This window comes from Dipteris shenzhenensis, chromosome 16 (assembly GCF_047967505.1).
Source record: "Dipteris shenzhenensis isolate YYH24624 ecotype China chromosome 16, Dip_SZ_1.0, whole genome shotgun sequence".
NCBI lineage: Eukaryota > Viridiplantae > Streptophyta > Polypodiopsida > Gleicheniales > Dipteridaceae > Dipteris > Dipteris shenzhenensis.
Window position 1 is genome coordinate 52,855,631 of NC_141611.1, and position 14,068 is coordinate 52,869,698.

Sequence of the window (14,068 nt, forward strand, 5' to 3'; positions counted from 1 at the left end):
ATGGTTGATAGCTCCTGTTTTGGACTCTCTATAGGTGATGAGCCCTGAGATCTGAATACAAATGATTGTTCTTATAGGTGGCAAATGGTTCTTTTCTGTGTTTTTCATCGATGGATCCTATTGGAAGCTGGTTGTATGGTTTTTTCAAGCATTAATGAATTTGCTTTGTCTTGAAAAAAAAAAAGGCATTGTTATCCGGGGAGTGAAGCAAGATTCTGGTAGGAGGTCAGAGATTTTGCAGAACTGATTGATATTTCAGAGGAAACCACCTTTACCTGGACCAATAATAAGTGTGGAGCCAATCACAGGAAAGCTAGGATTGATAGAGTCTGCTTATCCAAAGCAATCTATGAAGAATCAATTATGTGCAAAGTTACAAGCTTTTCCATTCTTCCATTGCCGGATCATAAATAGATCTTCCTAAAATTGGATTAGGGAGATGGCAAAACAATAAAGTCTTGGTTCAAGGCACATCGCTTTTCTTCTAGCTCCCACATGTTAAGGACAAATTGCTGGGATTTGGCAAGCTGCCTTTGGTGGAATGGCGAGATGCAAACATTGGAAGGCACTACCAGAAGGGATAGCTATTTTCAGCAATAAGGAGCCTTGTTTAGCAAAAGGCTCAGAGCTATGGAAGGGTATGTGGAAAGCGTGGGAAGCTCTTAAACTTTTTCTAATATGGAAAGGGTTCACTAGGAAAACTGGCATGCTCGGTAGCCTAGACTCAATCTGGTTATCTATTATCTTGGGATAATTTTTAATCAATAATACAACAATCAAGTGTGCACTCAGACTGAACAAAAAAGGATTGAGATGTTGCTTGGGATAGGATGAAAAGAATGTGGAAGAGCAAAGAGGAGTTGAGGAGAATGTTCAAACTTCATCATTTTGACTTAATCCTGATCAAATAAAGACAAAACCTCTAGAAATGAAACTCTGGCGTGGATGGGGGCAAGCAAAGAATTGAAATCAAAGAATTTAGATTAGCAGGTAGAAACCAACTATTCCCTATACGTATCATAGATGAATATCAAGATGAACTGATTACCCACCTTAATCGAAAGTGGTTTAGGAAAGACTAAGCAAAGAAATGGGAAGTCAAGTTTGAAAAAATGTGGGACAAAAAGAAGCTTTAAAAAAAATCGTGCCTATTATGGCTAATAGTGCATAAAGACATGTGGACAACCAAAAGGGCCAGGAGGATCGGTCAGGGGGATGGTAAACACAAAAGATGCAAAAGGAGCTTGAGGACATTCCCCATCTAGTCATGAATTGCAAACAACCAATCAATGTTTGGAATGTGATTCACAATCAAATTTTGTATGTGCCTTTCCATTATGCTCACACATTCTTCCAAGGGATGTGCCTAGCTGAATGCTGAGAAATTGGATCGTTATGTGTGTACAAGCCTTGTGGAACATATGGATTTAGCAATGCTTTGTTCTTTTTCGAGATGAATCTATTGATGTTGGTGTACTAGGGCAGAGAACCTTTTAATATAAAAAGTCATCATTTCCAGGGGGGAAAAACACATAAAAGTAGTGTTATGCCTATAGACCTAGAGATCACAACCCCATGGAGATTCTCCTTCTCTATTTATTATGTCCTCCTCATTTCGCTCGGCCTCCATGAGCTCCTTCTAACCATTCCATAGTGCATAAAGCGGCATTGTAGATAACTTTGGGGATAAGTCCACCTCCAATTCCTTTGCTGAAAGCCCTCCTATCACACTTTCATTGTCATGTTTCCTCCTCTTATCTTCCAATCCATTCCCTCACAATTATATAAACAAAAGATGTTGACTTGTAGTTCCAAGGACAAGATTAGATTCTTTCTTTTCTTTCCCTTTCCTTATGCAATCTCTCCCTCTATCTTTGGATGGTCTCTAATATTTCATGGTCAAGGCATGGATGGATTAAGTTGCAATAAAAATTGTTTTATATTCAAGGCATGGATGGATTAAGTTGCAATAAAAACTTAGTAACACAAAACTTTGACTCTTGCATGATCCATCCTTCCACTGTGCTACCCTCTAGTCTTGCCTGCCTTATGTACCTTTCAATACCTTCATGAATCTTTCCAAAAAAATGCATTCATTCAATAAAAAAGTCCTTATATAATTAGGGGCATGATGAAACACAATTGGATATCCTTACTATTCGTTCGAATACTTTCTCAATTAAACATATAGCTTCAATGGCTTCAATCCTTAACGACTTAATGGAAGTTTTTTGCTTTTTTTAAAGGATATCTACCAACTTTTTTTTTCGAGGACATCACTAAGCCTCTTGTTATTTTTTGCCACAAGCTCCTCTTCATTCCCACCTTCTTTAGGCCTTCGTGGGATTTCAACACATATATATCACCAATCATATAATTCCATGGAATTTTTTGACATTCTTGAATATATGCATGGGATGAAAATGGTACATGCCTTACAAATGTTTCCAAGAAGAGTAAAAAATACAAAGGATTTGTCAAGAACCATCAAAAGTTTAAACCGATCCCTATCTCAGCCTCCTCAAGATTTCCAAATCTTTTATGCACACAATATGGGAGATCCAAATCTCTTATGATACATACACAACCTTGCCTATCTTTTTGAGTGGTGATTGTGTAAACTATCTCCACATGAAGGGCAAACAAAATACCCTAAACTATTGAATCTTGAAAATAATAACATGAATCATCGTACAACATCCATGATTCATGAGTTGGAAAACAAAGCAACCATTTGTTGTAATATGTACTTGAGCAATCATGCAATCTTGGATACTTGTGCATAGTCCACATTAATGTTCCCCTTGGTCAATCCGGGATACTCGTGCATAGTTAATGTGCATAGTCCACATTAATGCTATTTGGCCTTGAGGTGTCATAGACTTGAAAGACATTCCACAAACTTTGCAAATCTTCCATGTTCTTTACCTTATACTTCCTTGGGGCAATAAATGCTACATCAAATGTCCATTATTTATGGTGAACCATGGGGAAATGTTATAGTTAACCACTACCATTGGCAAAGTGTTGTCTCTATGCCAACATGGACTTAGGTAGTACAAAGTGTGTGTACAGATGAGCGGTAAAGCTCTACTTGTACTTGCGTAAGGCTAGGAATAATATCTCTTAGGAATCCTCAACATGCAAGTTCTACTCGCAGCTCCTACATGCATGTTCTACATGCAAGTCCTACATGCATGTTCTACATACGAGTTCCACATGAACTCCTACATGTAACTCCTATATGCAAGATGCAACATGCGAGCTCTACATGCAACTCCTACATGCAAATTGCAACTCCTACATGCAGCTTCTATATGCAAGTTCTACATGTAGAGAGAGAATGTCTTACAATTCCTACATGCAGAGAGAGAAGCTCTCCAACTTGTATAAACACCTCATAATGGAATGAAGCCCACACTCTTTGGGGCATTGTGTTGAGTTCTACTTTGGTATTCCATGCAATTGTCTCGAGTGTCCATGCTTCCTTGCACAACTCTGGAACTCCCTCTAAACCATGAACCTCCCTCTAACCCTTAAACTCCTCCTTAACCCTTCAACCCCCAATGAAGGTGAAAGCCTTCATTACCCCAACCATGATGATGCATGTTCCTTTCACACATGCATCCACAATGTTTGCTTACCACATTTAAGCCTACATCTCTCACTGGAATATGACTCGAGGTCCTAAGCTACACTTATACTACAAATGACAACACCGATATATCTGTAGGTGACAAAAACCCTCGGAACCCTGCATACTAAGAATACTCTACTCTTCTTGTGAAAGCCATAGGAAAGAGCCAACATTTGGTGCTGCTATCGAGGAGACTAGCATCTCAAGTAACAAGTAAACATACGCAAGTATGTGTAAAAAATGAGTTACTACAAACTTTCACAAACATAACACTCAAGGGCAAGGAGAGTAAATTTTTTTTCCAACTCTAGCCAAACATATCAACCCCAAGCATCAACCTTGGGTTACTACCTTAAGAAATTCTCTTTATTTCTTAAAAAGAAGCCACTTGAAAAAAAAATCAGGCTAGTTAATGGACACGAATGCGTAGAGCTTGCAATTTTGATCATTTCACCTTTTTACAAAAGAGCGATCCATGCTAACCATGAAAAGTTATGGCCGGGAAAGAGTTTAGGGTTTGACCCTAACCCTACACCCATTCCCATAAAAACCCACTCCACCCCCTCATTCTTCTTCTTTCACATCTAGCCTCCATCCTCTTTCCCATTCCGAGCCCTATGCAAGATCCTCCTCCCTCTCCATCGACCACCACCCTACTCCCATCCTCACACAATGAGTTATTTTAAGCCCTTCTCGTAGCAATGATAACCTAGCCATCCACCCTCGATCCATTCGCCCTCAACAATCCTATTACATCGAGAAAGACTTGAAGAGCATTAAGGTGACCGTCTCTTCCTCCCTTTGCATTTCCGTTAAAGTTTTCTGTCCGTCATTTTTTCTCCATCGCCATTCCCCCCTCCCCCCCCCATCCCCTCCCCCCCCCCCCCCCCCCGCCCCCCCTCCTCTCCACCCCTTCCATCTACCCCCCCCTTCCCCCCCCCCCTTCCCCTCCCCCGCCCCCCCCCCTTTCCATCCCCTCCACCCCCCCTTCTCCTCTCCCCTCCCCTCCCCCCCCCCCCACCACCCACCTGCCCTCGTTCCCCCCTCACTCATTATAACTAAAAGGCCTTAGAGCCTTGGTTGCCCATGGGCGGTTAGCCCACTATCCAGGCAATGGTGCCTGCCCGCCGCCAACGTAGCCCTCAGCCACCAGGCCTCCAAGGCCACCTCCTCCAATAGTCCCTACCCTCGCTCCTTCATATCCACCCCCACCTCTCCTTTTGCGACCCTCCCCCCCTCCTACATCTCCACCCCAACCCCCACCTTAGCTGCCCACCCCCCCTTCTTCTTGAAAAAAAAAACCCTAAACTTAAACTAACCTAAGAACTAACCTAGGTTAGGTTAGCATTGGGTTAGGTTTGAATTAACTCAGTTAGTACACTAACTACAATTAGTTAGACTTAGAGGTAGGTTAGGTTAACGCTAACCTAACCATTGTCAATTAGATTAACTATTGTTAGGTAGGTTAGCTGAGTTAGATTAGGTGGATTGTTATTTGGTTAGTGTTAATCACAATTAGTTTAGGTTAAATTAGTTTACACTAACTATTAGTCATAGTTATTGTCTAGTTAAAGTAACTAGACAGTTAGGCTAATAGGCTAGTTACACTAATTGGGACTACCCTAGTCCAGTTCCCTCAATTGGACTTAAAGCCTATTTACACCAAACCTTTGACCAAGGAACCCCCCATACACACATGCACAAAAAGGCCCCATTTTACCCTTACTTTAACGCATCGAAACTAATCCATTTGGCAACCAAACTGGACCCCATTTGAACCATGGTTTCAAACACAGAAACACCATGCTACAGGGCATTTTTCTAGCTCATTGTACACAAATTTGGCATCCCTAGTACTCATAATTTGTGCCCCTGTGTGGGCCTCTTTTTGTACTACTTCGCTCATATATTTCCATCGTGACCTCTGATTGACTCTCCGTCTGCACTGGCACATTTCCCTACACACGTGGGACAATCCTAGGCATATTATTAAGACGACGGTCCCTACAACACTAATGCATCTCTAACCCTCCTAACACAACCCTGCACTTGCGACGGTAGAGACACCTCTTGCACCTCTCACCAAATCTGCGTGTAGCTATGCTTCGACCAATGCCTCTGACACCAACACTTGCCAAATCCACATATAACTCCACTGCGACCAACGCCTCCAACAATCCTCTACCCCGATTCCCCCCCTAAATTCAAGAAATCACTTTGACTCCTCCACAACACAACATGGCCAAGCGCCGTTGCTTGCGATGATGGGGTTCTTGACCTTGATACGAAGGAGAACAATTTCTTTGATCGCAACAATTTTGGCAACAATAATAACAATCAAGGTAGGCGCTAAGGGGCCCCCTAGGCAACCTCGAACTTTCCAAATATAATAGTAGGGGCGATCCAACCCAATTTCCCCAACATTTTGATGCCGCATGCTGAGCGGGTGGAGATCAATCCAATGAAACCAAGGTTGTCTGGTTCCCCATGGCCTTAACTGGTGAAGCCTCAGAATGGTACCTAGACCTCCTAGTGGAAGAAAGAGCCACTTGGGACCTATTGCAAATAGTATTCAAGAGGTGCTTTCAAATGGAGAGACTACAAGATGATCCCACTCTTTCCAACCAATGATGGGTTAAATCCCCAAATTAGCAAAGCTATTTATGGAGCATATGCTACTAGCTGGTATCATTAGTGATCAAGATTTCACATTTAATATTTATTTTTGGAGGACTACTTTTATGAGGTTAAAACTGTTTGAATATCAACATTATAGAGAGATTGTAGATCATCCACATATTGATTGTCAAACTAAAAGGGTCAATCAAGTAGTTACTTTCAAAACTGTTTTGAATATCAACATTGTAGAGAGATTGTAGATCATCCACATATTGATTATCAAACTAAAAGGGTCAATCAGGTAGTTGGGTTTATGCTTCAATAATATGTAAGTAAAAGGAAAGAATAATTAGGAATATAATTTACCCATATTAGAATCACATACAATAGTCCAAACATTCAACAATAGGCTTTAATCCATTCATGATGATGTATGGATTTCAACCTAGAGCCCTAATTGTAGTAAGACTCAAAAAGAGAACATTTGAGTAGCCAAATAGTTTCTTCAATTTTGAATCAAATGCTTAAGTTAGGTAAGGATACCATTATAAAGAACCAAAATATAGTAAGAAGCTATACAAACCCACACAATAGAAAGTTGGAGTTTGAAGATTAAGAGAAAGTCTATCTTAGGGTGCTAGAATCTTTAGAAAGGGCCCTAAAGAAGGGTGAATGCCCAAATTTATTTCCTAGGTATTGTGCTCTAGTCCTAATACTTAAGATAACTAGATGAATTGCTTAAAAGATAGCCTTTAAGCTACCAAAAGGATGTAGAGTAAATCTAGTTTCTGATGTAAGTAAGCTTTTAAAAGCAAATTAGGAGATGACTGACAAGCTCACTGGAAAAAATCATAGCTAAACTCATTAAACATGCATTCAATTTTCTTCCACATGAATAATAATTTTTTAAGATAGACAAGAGGGGAAATTTTCATACAATATATCAAGAATGTATAGTTAAATGAAAGCATAGGCTTGAAGAGAGTTCAACTTGGGAAAGGGTGAGTTTGCAATGTCCAGAAGGGGTTTGGGAATTTTGTTTTTGAGGGCATAAACATTTCTTAAGGGGAAGGGACAATTGTAATACTAAACCATAGTATAAGGGGATAAAAGAAGGCTTGATAATACTTGTAATAATAAGGGCTAAGACTTAGAAGCACCCCTATGTCTAGGTACAAATGGAAGAGTGCACAAGTAGGCCTATGAGAGGGCTAATGTGATAATCTCCTTTGTAGGACACATGGCATTGTGGGAGTAATCCACATGTAAGCATTGGGTGGGAAGCATTCTAGAGAACTCTATTTGATAAGAACAATTTGAAATTAAAGAATTCAAGAAAAGTTCAAGACTATAAGTGCCATCTCCCTTCGTCAAGGTGCTCTTGTGGCACTGACCATATTTCTCGTAGATAGAATGAATTGTGGTTATGTCTTTTTTCCGATATAATGAGCGATACATTATATTATATCAACTAATTGCTCATGCAATATGTTGGCTCTACTTTGTGTTTCATGCAATGTGTTGCTCAAGCAATACTTTGGAGAAAAACACAACTTGTTGCTTAAATTAATAAAATCTCTTGTGTTGCACCCAACTTGTTGCTCATGCAATAGATTGTCTCTATGTTGTGTTGCGTGTAGCTTGTTACTTAAGCAACACTTTGAATTGAAACATAACTTGTTACTTAATTAAATTACTACGTTTGCAAGGGATTGTGTAGCACCCAAATGTATTGCTAAAGCAAGAGGTTATCTCTACATTGTGTTGCATGCAATATGTTGCTCAAGCAATACTTTGGAGTAAATACAACTTGTTGCTTAAACCAACAAACCTCTTGATTTGAGCAAGAGGTTCTTGCCCACCTCAACTCATCTCATCTCTCAATCCACAGGTGGTCTCTATCTTGTATTGCATGAAACCTATTGCTCAAGCAACACCTTGGAGTAAAACACCACTTTTTCTTAAATCAACAAAATCTCTTAATACGAGAAAGAGATTGTCTTGCACCCCAGTTTGTCGCTGAAGCAATAGGTTGGAGGCAACACAACCTCTTTTAATTTGTGTTAAAAAGCTCACTAGGATTTCGAATTGTAAGTTTGAAGTTATAGGTTTGTTAGATTTTTTTTTAAATTTACAAATGCTAATTTTTTTTTCTAAAATAGATATTCACTCTAAAAGAGGGTTTAGATGTGAGGATCCTACTAGTGTGTGCCATTTTCAACATTGTGGTGAGAGAAGACATATGGAGATAGTCACCAATGGGATTTAACCCCCAAAGTACAATTAAATATCCATGTGGAGACTAATTTGAACATTGGGTGATTTGTTATAATGTGATTTGTCTCATTTATAAAAAATAAAAAACCTCTATATCACATAATATATATGTCAAACAAATGCTGCAGCTCTACATTGCCTATATGTTGAATTCAAGAAACTCTTTAAATTACTTTTTTAAGTCATGATTATACATCTATGCATATGTTATCATATTATTACCAGCAAACACTAAAGAAATATGTAGAGATGAGTTTCATAGTGTTACAATTGAATCAAATTTTGAGTTTTCTAGATCATTATTGATTCTGGCTTACTACTTTACAAATTTGCTAGATTTACTAGGCCATATACATGTGGAGGTAGCTTGCAAATCGGTACAATTTAAAAGTTTACCAAGTCAATATTGAGTGGAGGTGACTATTCTAAATGAAGCAAGAAAGTCCAAAATTGTTGAATAGCATGTTAAGTTAATTTCTTATAATTACAATTCTTTTTCGCAATAAAGTGAAATTAAAATCTAGACGTTTGTTTGATTTTTATTGGTCATGCTATCTACTTAGCTTATGGAGTATTGAGGTGTCTTTCAAAATTTTGGTCTCTTGACCTATTTCTTGGAGAGAATGAGTGACTGTCACATATGTGTATTATTGTAATCTGTTCGATGATCATCCACCAAATTCTTTAGGCTTATGTAGATTTGTTAGGTAAATTCTACTTTATTGATCCAATAGTCAAGATTAGTTTATGTCGACCTCTTGCATAACCTAGACATTGTTTCTAAGGTGCCATCATTTGATTTTTAATGTGTCACATTCTTTGAAACAAATAATCCTATTTACAACACATTTTTCAAAAAGTGTAATTTTTGAAGTGGTTTGGGACAACTAATAATGAATGGGCACTACTAGCACAAAGACAATCTATAGGTTATAGTTTAACTTATTTTCTAGTATAACTAAATGACATCATCAAATTTTCAATGTTCTTACCTATAATGTTTATTCCAATCATGAATCAAGTTTTTTACCAAAACATTTTAATTATTTGATAGCAAAATAGTTCTTTTTATGCATTGCATTAAAACAAGTAAATTCTCATAAATATAACCCAAAGAATCCATTTAAAACAAGGTGGGGATCCCACTATGGCCCTGCCTTTTGGAGTGTCATTATAATTCAAGTGTAAGTAGCTCAAGAAATGTTTCAAATAACTTGTGAAAGGAAACGATAGGTGTAAATTGGAAGGAAAGGAAAAGAGAAAAAGCAAGTGAAGGTGAAGGAATATCGAGAAAGGTAGATGAGTGAAAGAGAGGAGAAAAAAGAGGTGAAAAGGTGTATGTGTGTGTGTGTGTGTGTGTGGTGGAAGGGCCATTTAATAAAACTAGGGATGTGCTTATTTTGGCAAGAGTAATATAAATGTGGTGTCATACAAGAGACAAAGAGAGCCTCCATCTTTAGAGAGGAATACGTAACAAAAGACAAAAGCTTTAGGATGAAAGGCAAAAGCATTTAGGACCTCCACAAGCAAACAAAAACCTTAAATCCTAAACACATTAGAAGCCCTTAAACTTCTACTAACCCAGCTTTAAGCCTCATACTAACCATAATTTGCAAGGTCAAATTGACCAAATGAACTAACTTTAAAACTATGGCCCTTGATTAGCAACTCACTACCCATTATCCCTTAGGACCCTTGTAGGGCCAAAAAGAATTCAAGTCATGTGGTATTCCCTAATATTGCGGCTCCATTACTTTCCACAGCTCGCTATTACATGTATTTTACTTTTCCTCAAGTTGTTCCACTATCATACTTGCTATTTATATTTAGTAGTAGATTGCCTATTTATGGTAACCAATCAAATGTATGTAAATGTATGCCTTGACGTGGCCACATCACACAAACTTATTAGCTACCTACATGCAAATTAGCACCACAAAGTTTTGGCATTTGTGCTCCCAATAAAGTAATACATGATGTAGAATGCAAATGTCATGCTCATAGACAATTACACGTAGATGCGACTTAGATGATGTCATGCTAAGTCAATGTTGCATTGACTATGAGACATGCATGTTGTGCTTACCATACCATATATCATCCCTCTTATATATTATTAGAAACTTTCTTTTAGCTCTATTTACTTATATACGTTTTAAATATCATTACATTGGTGCATACGCCTCCATCTTATTATCAAGAAGGTGATGCTTTAATATCAAAGAGCTTAAATGGTTTTGAATGAGATGGCTCAAAATTTAAAAGAAGGTTAGGGAAGATTGGCATTTACTAATATGAATATATTTTGGAAATGTGGTCTAGCTCACATTGTACATTTCACAATACTATTATAGTCACGACGAGCATGAACGTGGCCGTGAATAATCCATTAGGAGATAGGAGACTTTGCACACATTTATAATATGTTCTACGGTTGACAAATATTAAGTGGATTCTAATTTCACTTTCAAACAGTAGGGGCCTGAAAGAGTGAAATCTTGTTTATGAAAGTATGAGACAATACATGAGTAAAGAAGGGATGCTTTATTTCAATGTAAGGATTTAGTAAAACAAGGGGGAGAGAGAGCATTCTTCTCATAAGAAAGCCATTCTTTTAGGATGGGAGTCGCCCATGGGAGAAGAATGAAGAGAGAGAGAGAGGGGGGGAAACAAAGACAATAAGGACATATAAATATTGTAATCCATTGGCTTTCAAAGATACTAGTGAGGTACCCAGGGAGAAGAGTTTTGTCCGAAAACAAGACATAATGGTCCAACTCCTTTCTAAATGGATACTAGAAGCTTTTACAAAGCACATTTGTCGTGCTCACAGTCAGAGTCAAATAGCCTGGTTTGCTCATTGTCCAAGTTTGTAGATGATTCCTTCATCACGTTGAATAAATATCACAGACATCCATTCGTTCCTGCCTTTTGACGGACATGTTTTCCAAATCGAAGCCGCTCAGCTCTTGCATTGTCACTCCCTCGTAAGCGACGAAAAATCAAACTCGTTGAAAAGGAACTCGTCTCATGCAAGAAAAAGATGGTGGTAAACACGAAGGATATCATATCTTAATACTTATACGTGACGCTCAAGCCCACCCAGCTGTCGAACTGACTGCATCGGGATCTCTGCACATCTTCGTAGTTGCGATTTGCGAATTCCAACCAATCCACTTGCTTCATACATTGCTGATGAGCGACAATCAGCTCTAGTCTAGTTGTCGATGGCACCTTGTGAGGCTCTAGCCTCTGCTAGCTCTCGGCGGAAGACCAACCTCAAATGGGCATTGCGATGTTCCTCCAAGAATTGCGACTTGCCACCTGCAGATTGTAGAGAACGAGGCACTGCTCCCAATTGCTCATCAACATGTTGATGAAGGCTGAAGATGAAATTGATGCCGTGGTGGATGAGCCCATTCGATCCTTCCTTCCTCCTACCAGAGAGATGGCGCCTTCCCTTCGGTCCGTCAATGGATTGCCTCAGCTAATAGCGCTTGATTTACACAGTTCGGGCGACGAACAATCCTTCTCGTGATCCTTTGCTGCAGATTTCTGCTCTCGACGCTCGTGACTGCGATATTCGCCCGAAACACCGCCTATGGAAGACTTGTCTGCGACAGACGTATGCCTACCTTGCGGCCTCGAGTTTCACGAGATTGGGACTGAAAGCATCGTGTCCCCCAGCTGTGTGCCACAAGTTTCCAAGCCGCGTTGAATGATCAGACATCCCCCGGGGCCCGTCCCCATCCTTGAAGCCCATACAAAAGACTAGGTGACCTCCTGCCCATTCCCGAGATCTTTGTTCAGTGTTGTTGACCATTACGGGAACAGTAACCAGGCTTGTGGCTTGTATCTTCCTCTCCCAAGCCATCGGAAAGCAGTTCCAACTTCTCCTCCAATCTAGCCGACACTCCTGTTATTATGTTTTGAAAAAAGAATCATATATAATTATAAACTACCTCGACGGGATTATAAACGGCCCTTACAATCCCGATCTGATATGCTTGTCCCGCCTGTGCCTGCCTCTGCAGCGAAGCTTCACTAAAGCCTTCGCTTGCAGTGCTAGACTAATTAAGCTGCTGCAAATATGCTAAACGAAGATGCTGGCCGGGGGCGCGCCCCGTGCAAAGAGACTAACATTAGGCCGGAGAGGATGACAATGAGAAGAGCATGGATTAAATCTCCAGACTCCTATAGTAGCTATTTGCTTCCAGGAACCGAGTTGCTGATTGGATTGGGGCCGGATGGCACTTCATGAAGGAGATAAAAGTGAGCCCTACTGATACTCTCTTTAGTACCGCAATCCCCGTTTCGTTTAGAAATCGTCCGCAAGGAGGCTCTATCTTCGATTTCTAGAACTCGAATAGAGGACATTTCATCCGAGTGAATCTGACCAATCACCTTGCCAGCTCCTCTTTCATCCGAGTGAATCTCACCAATCACCTTGCCAGCAGGAGGTGCCCGTTCATACTGCATCAAGTGAATAACACCAGCATCAGATCAGTTCTGTCTTAAGCATGCACCCCTGAGCTTCGTATTCCGACAACTTTAATATAGCAATAGAAGAATATAATTTACCTCAAAGACACCCTCTTGTTTAAGCCTGGACGGGCTGATGCTACGCCTAGACGGACCAAGTTCTTTTTCCGCTGTAGAAGCCAGATCAGTCTCTGCGAGTGACCACTTATATTTGTCAGTAAAATGTTCATCTGACATCAAACTTTCTTGCCCCATGTTTTGAGTCAAAATGAACCGAGGAATTCATCTTATGTTTGCTCTATATAATGCATATGGAACTACACATTACGACATATGGAAAGTTGAAACTGAACTTTACCGAAATACCTATTGCGATAGGCAGCAAGTGGGTAGTCTATCATGATCGAGGTTATAATTTTCTATTTATAGCTGTACATCCCCGTAATTATAAAAGAAGAACTTCGCTGTGCGAATAGAGAAAGAGAGAGAGAGAGATCGGGGTAAGAAAGAAAGAGGAGACGCGTAAATGTGCACATTCATACCTGTAGATTCCAATGGGCGGGAACATCGGGCGAGATGTATCATCATCATCATCGATATGATAAGATAGCTAAAAATCTGGGCCGCTTCCGGTTGATATCCTCGTGGACGCATGCTAGAAGTTGCGAGGGGAGGCCCCGGGCTGCGTCGTCGTCGTATTAGAAACAGAGGAAGGAAGGAGAACGGTTGTGAGAAACCCAGTTTGAATTTACTACTGGCCGGGTGTTGGGCTCAACTTTTGCTCATGTGAGTCATCCTTCAGAGATGAAGTAAGTAGAGCGAGGAACTGACGTTCAGGCGGTTCCGTCCAACTGATACCATACATGAGGAGGTTTTCCTTCTGACAGGTATGTGGCGGCTCTGTCCAGCCGAAGGGAGGTTTTTCATCTGATCCACACTCACACTCCAATCATCTATGGCCTCAAGAGACAAGACAGACAAAGAGATGCGCCCCCGGACGACGTACTGCGATGACCTAGGTCCGTGAAGACGAAGTAAGAGCGATCAAAGTGT

General features: G+C 40.0%; 1 protein-coding gene across 1 annotated transcript; it reads right to left on the minus strand.

The window, feature by feature from the left end:
- Positions 1–11,220: 11,220 nt before the first annotated feature.
- LOC147893126 (uncharacterized) lies at positions 11,221–13,735 on the minus strand. The gene is made up of 3 exons (XM_087387726.1): positions 13,558–13,735; positions 13,115–13,206; positions 11,221–13,006 (listed from the first exon to the last, which is right to left on the minus strand). Exons 1-3 carry the CDS (start codon positions 13,667–13,669, stop codon positions 12,737–12,739), a joined length of 474 nt encoding a protein of 157 aa, XP_087243852.1. The 5' UTR covers positions 13,670–13,735; the 3' UTR covers positions 11,221–12,736.
- Between the last annotated feature and the right edge of the window lie 333 nt (positions 13,736–14,068).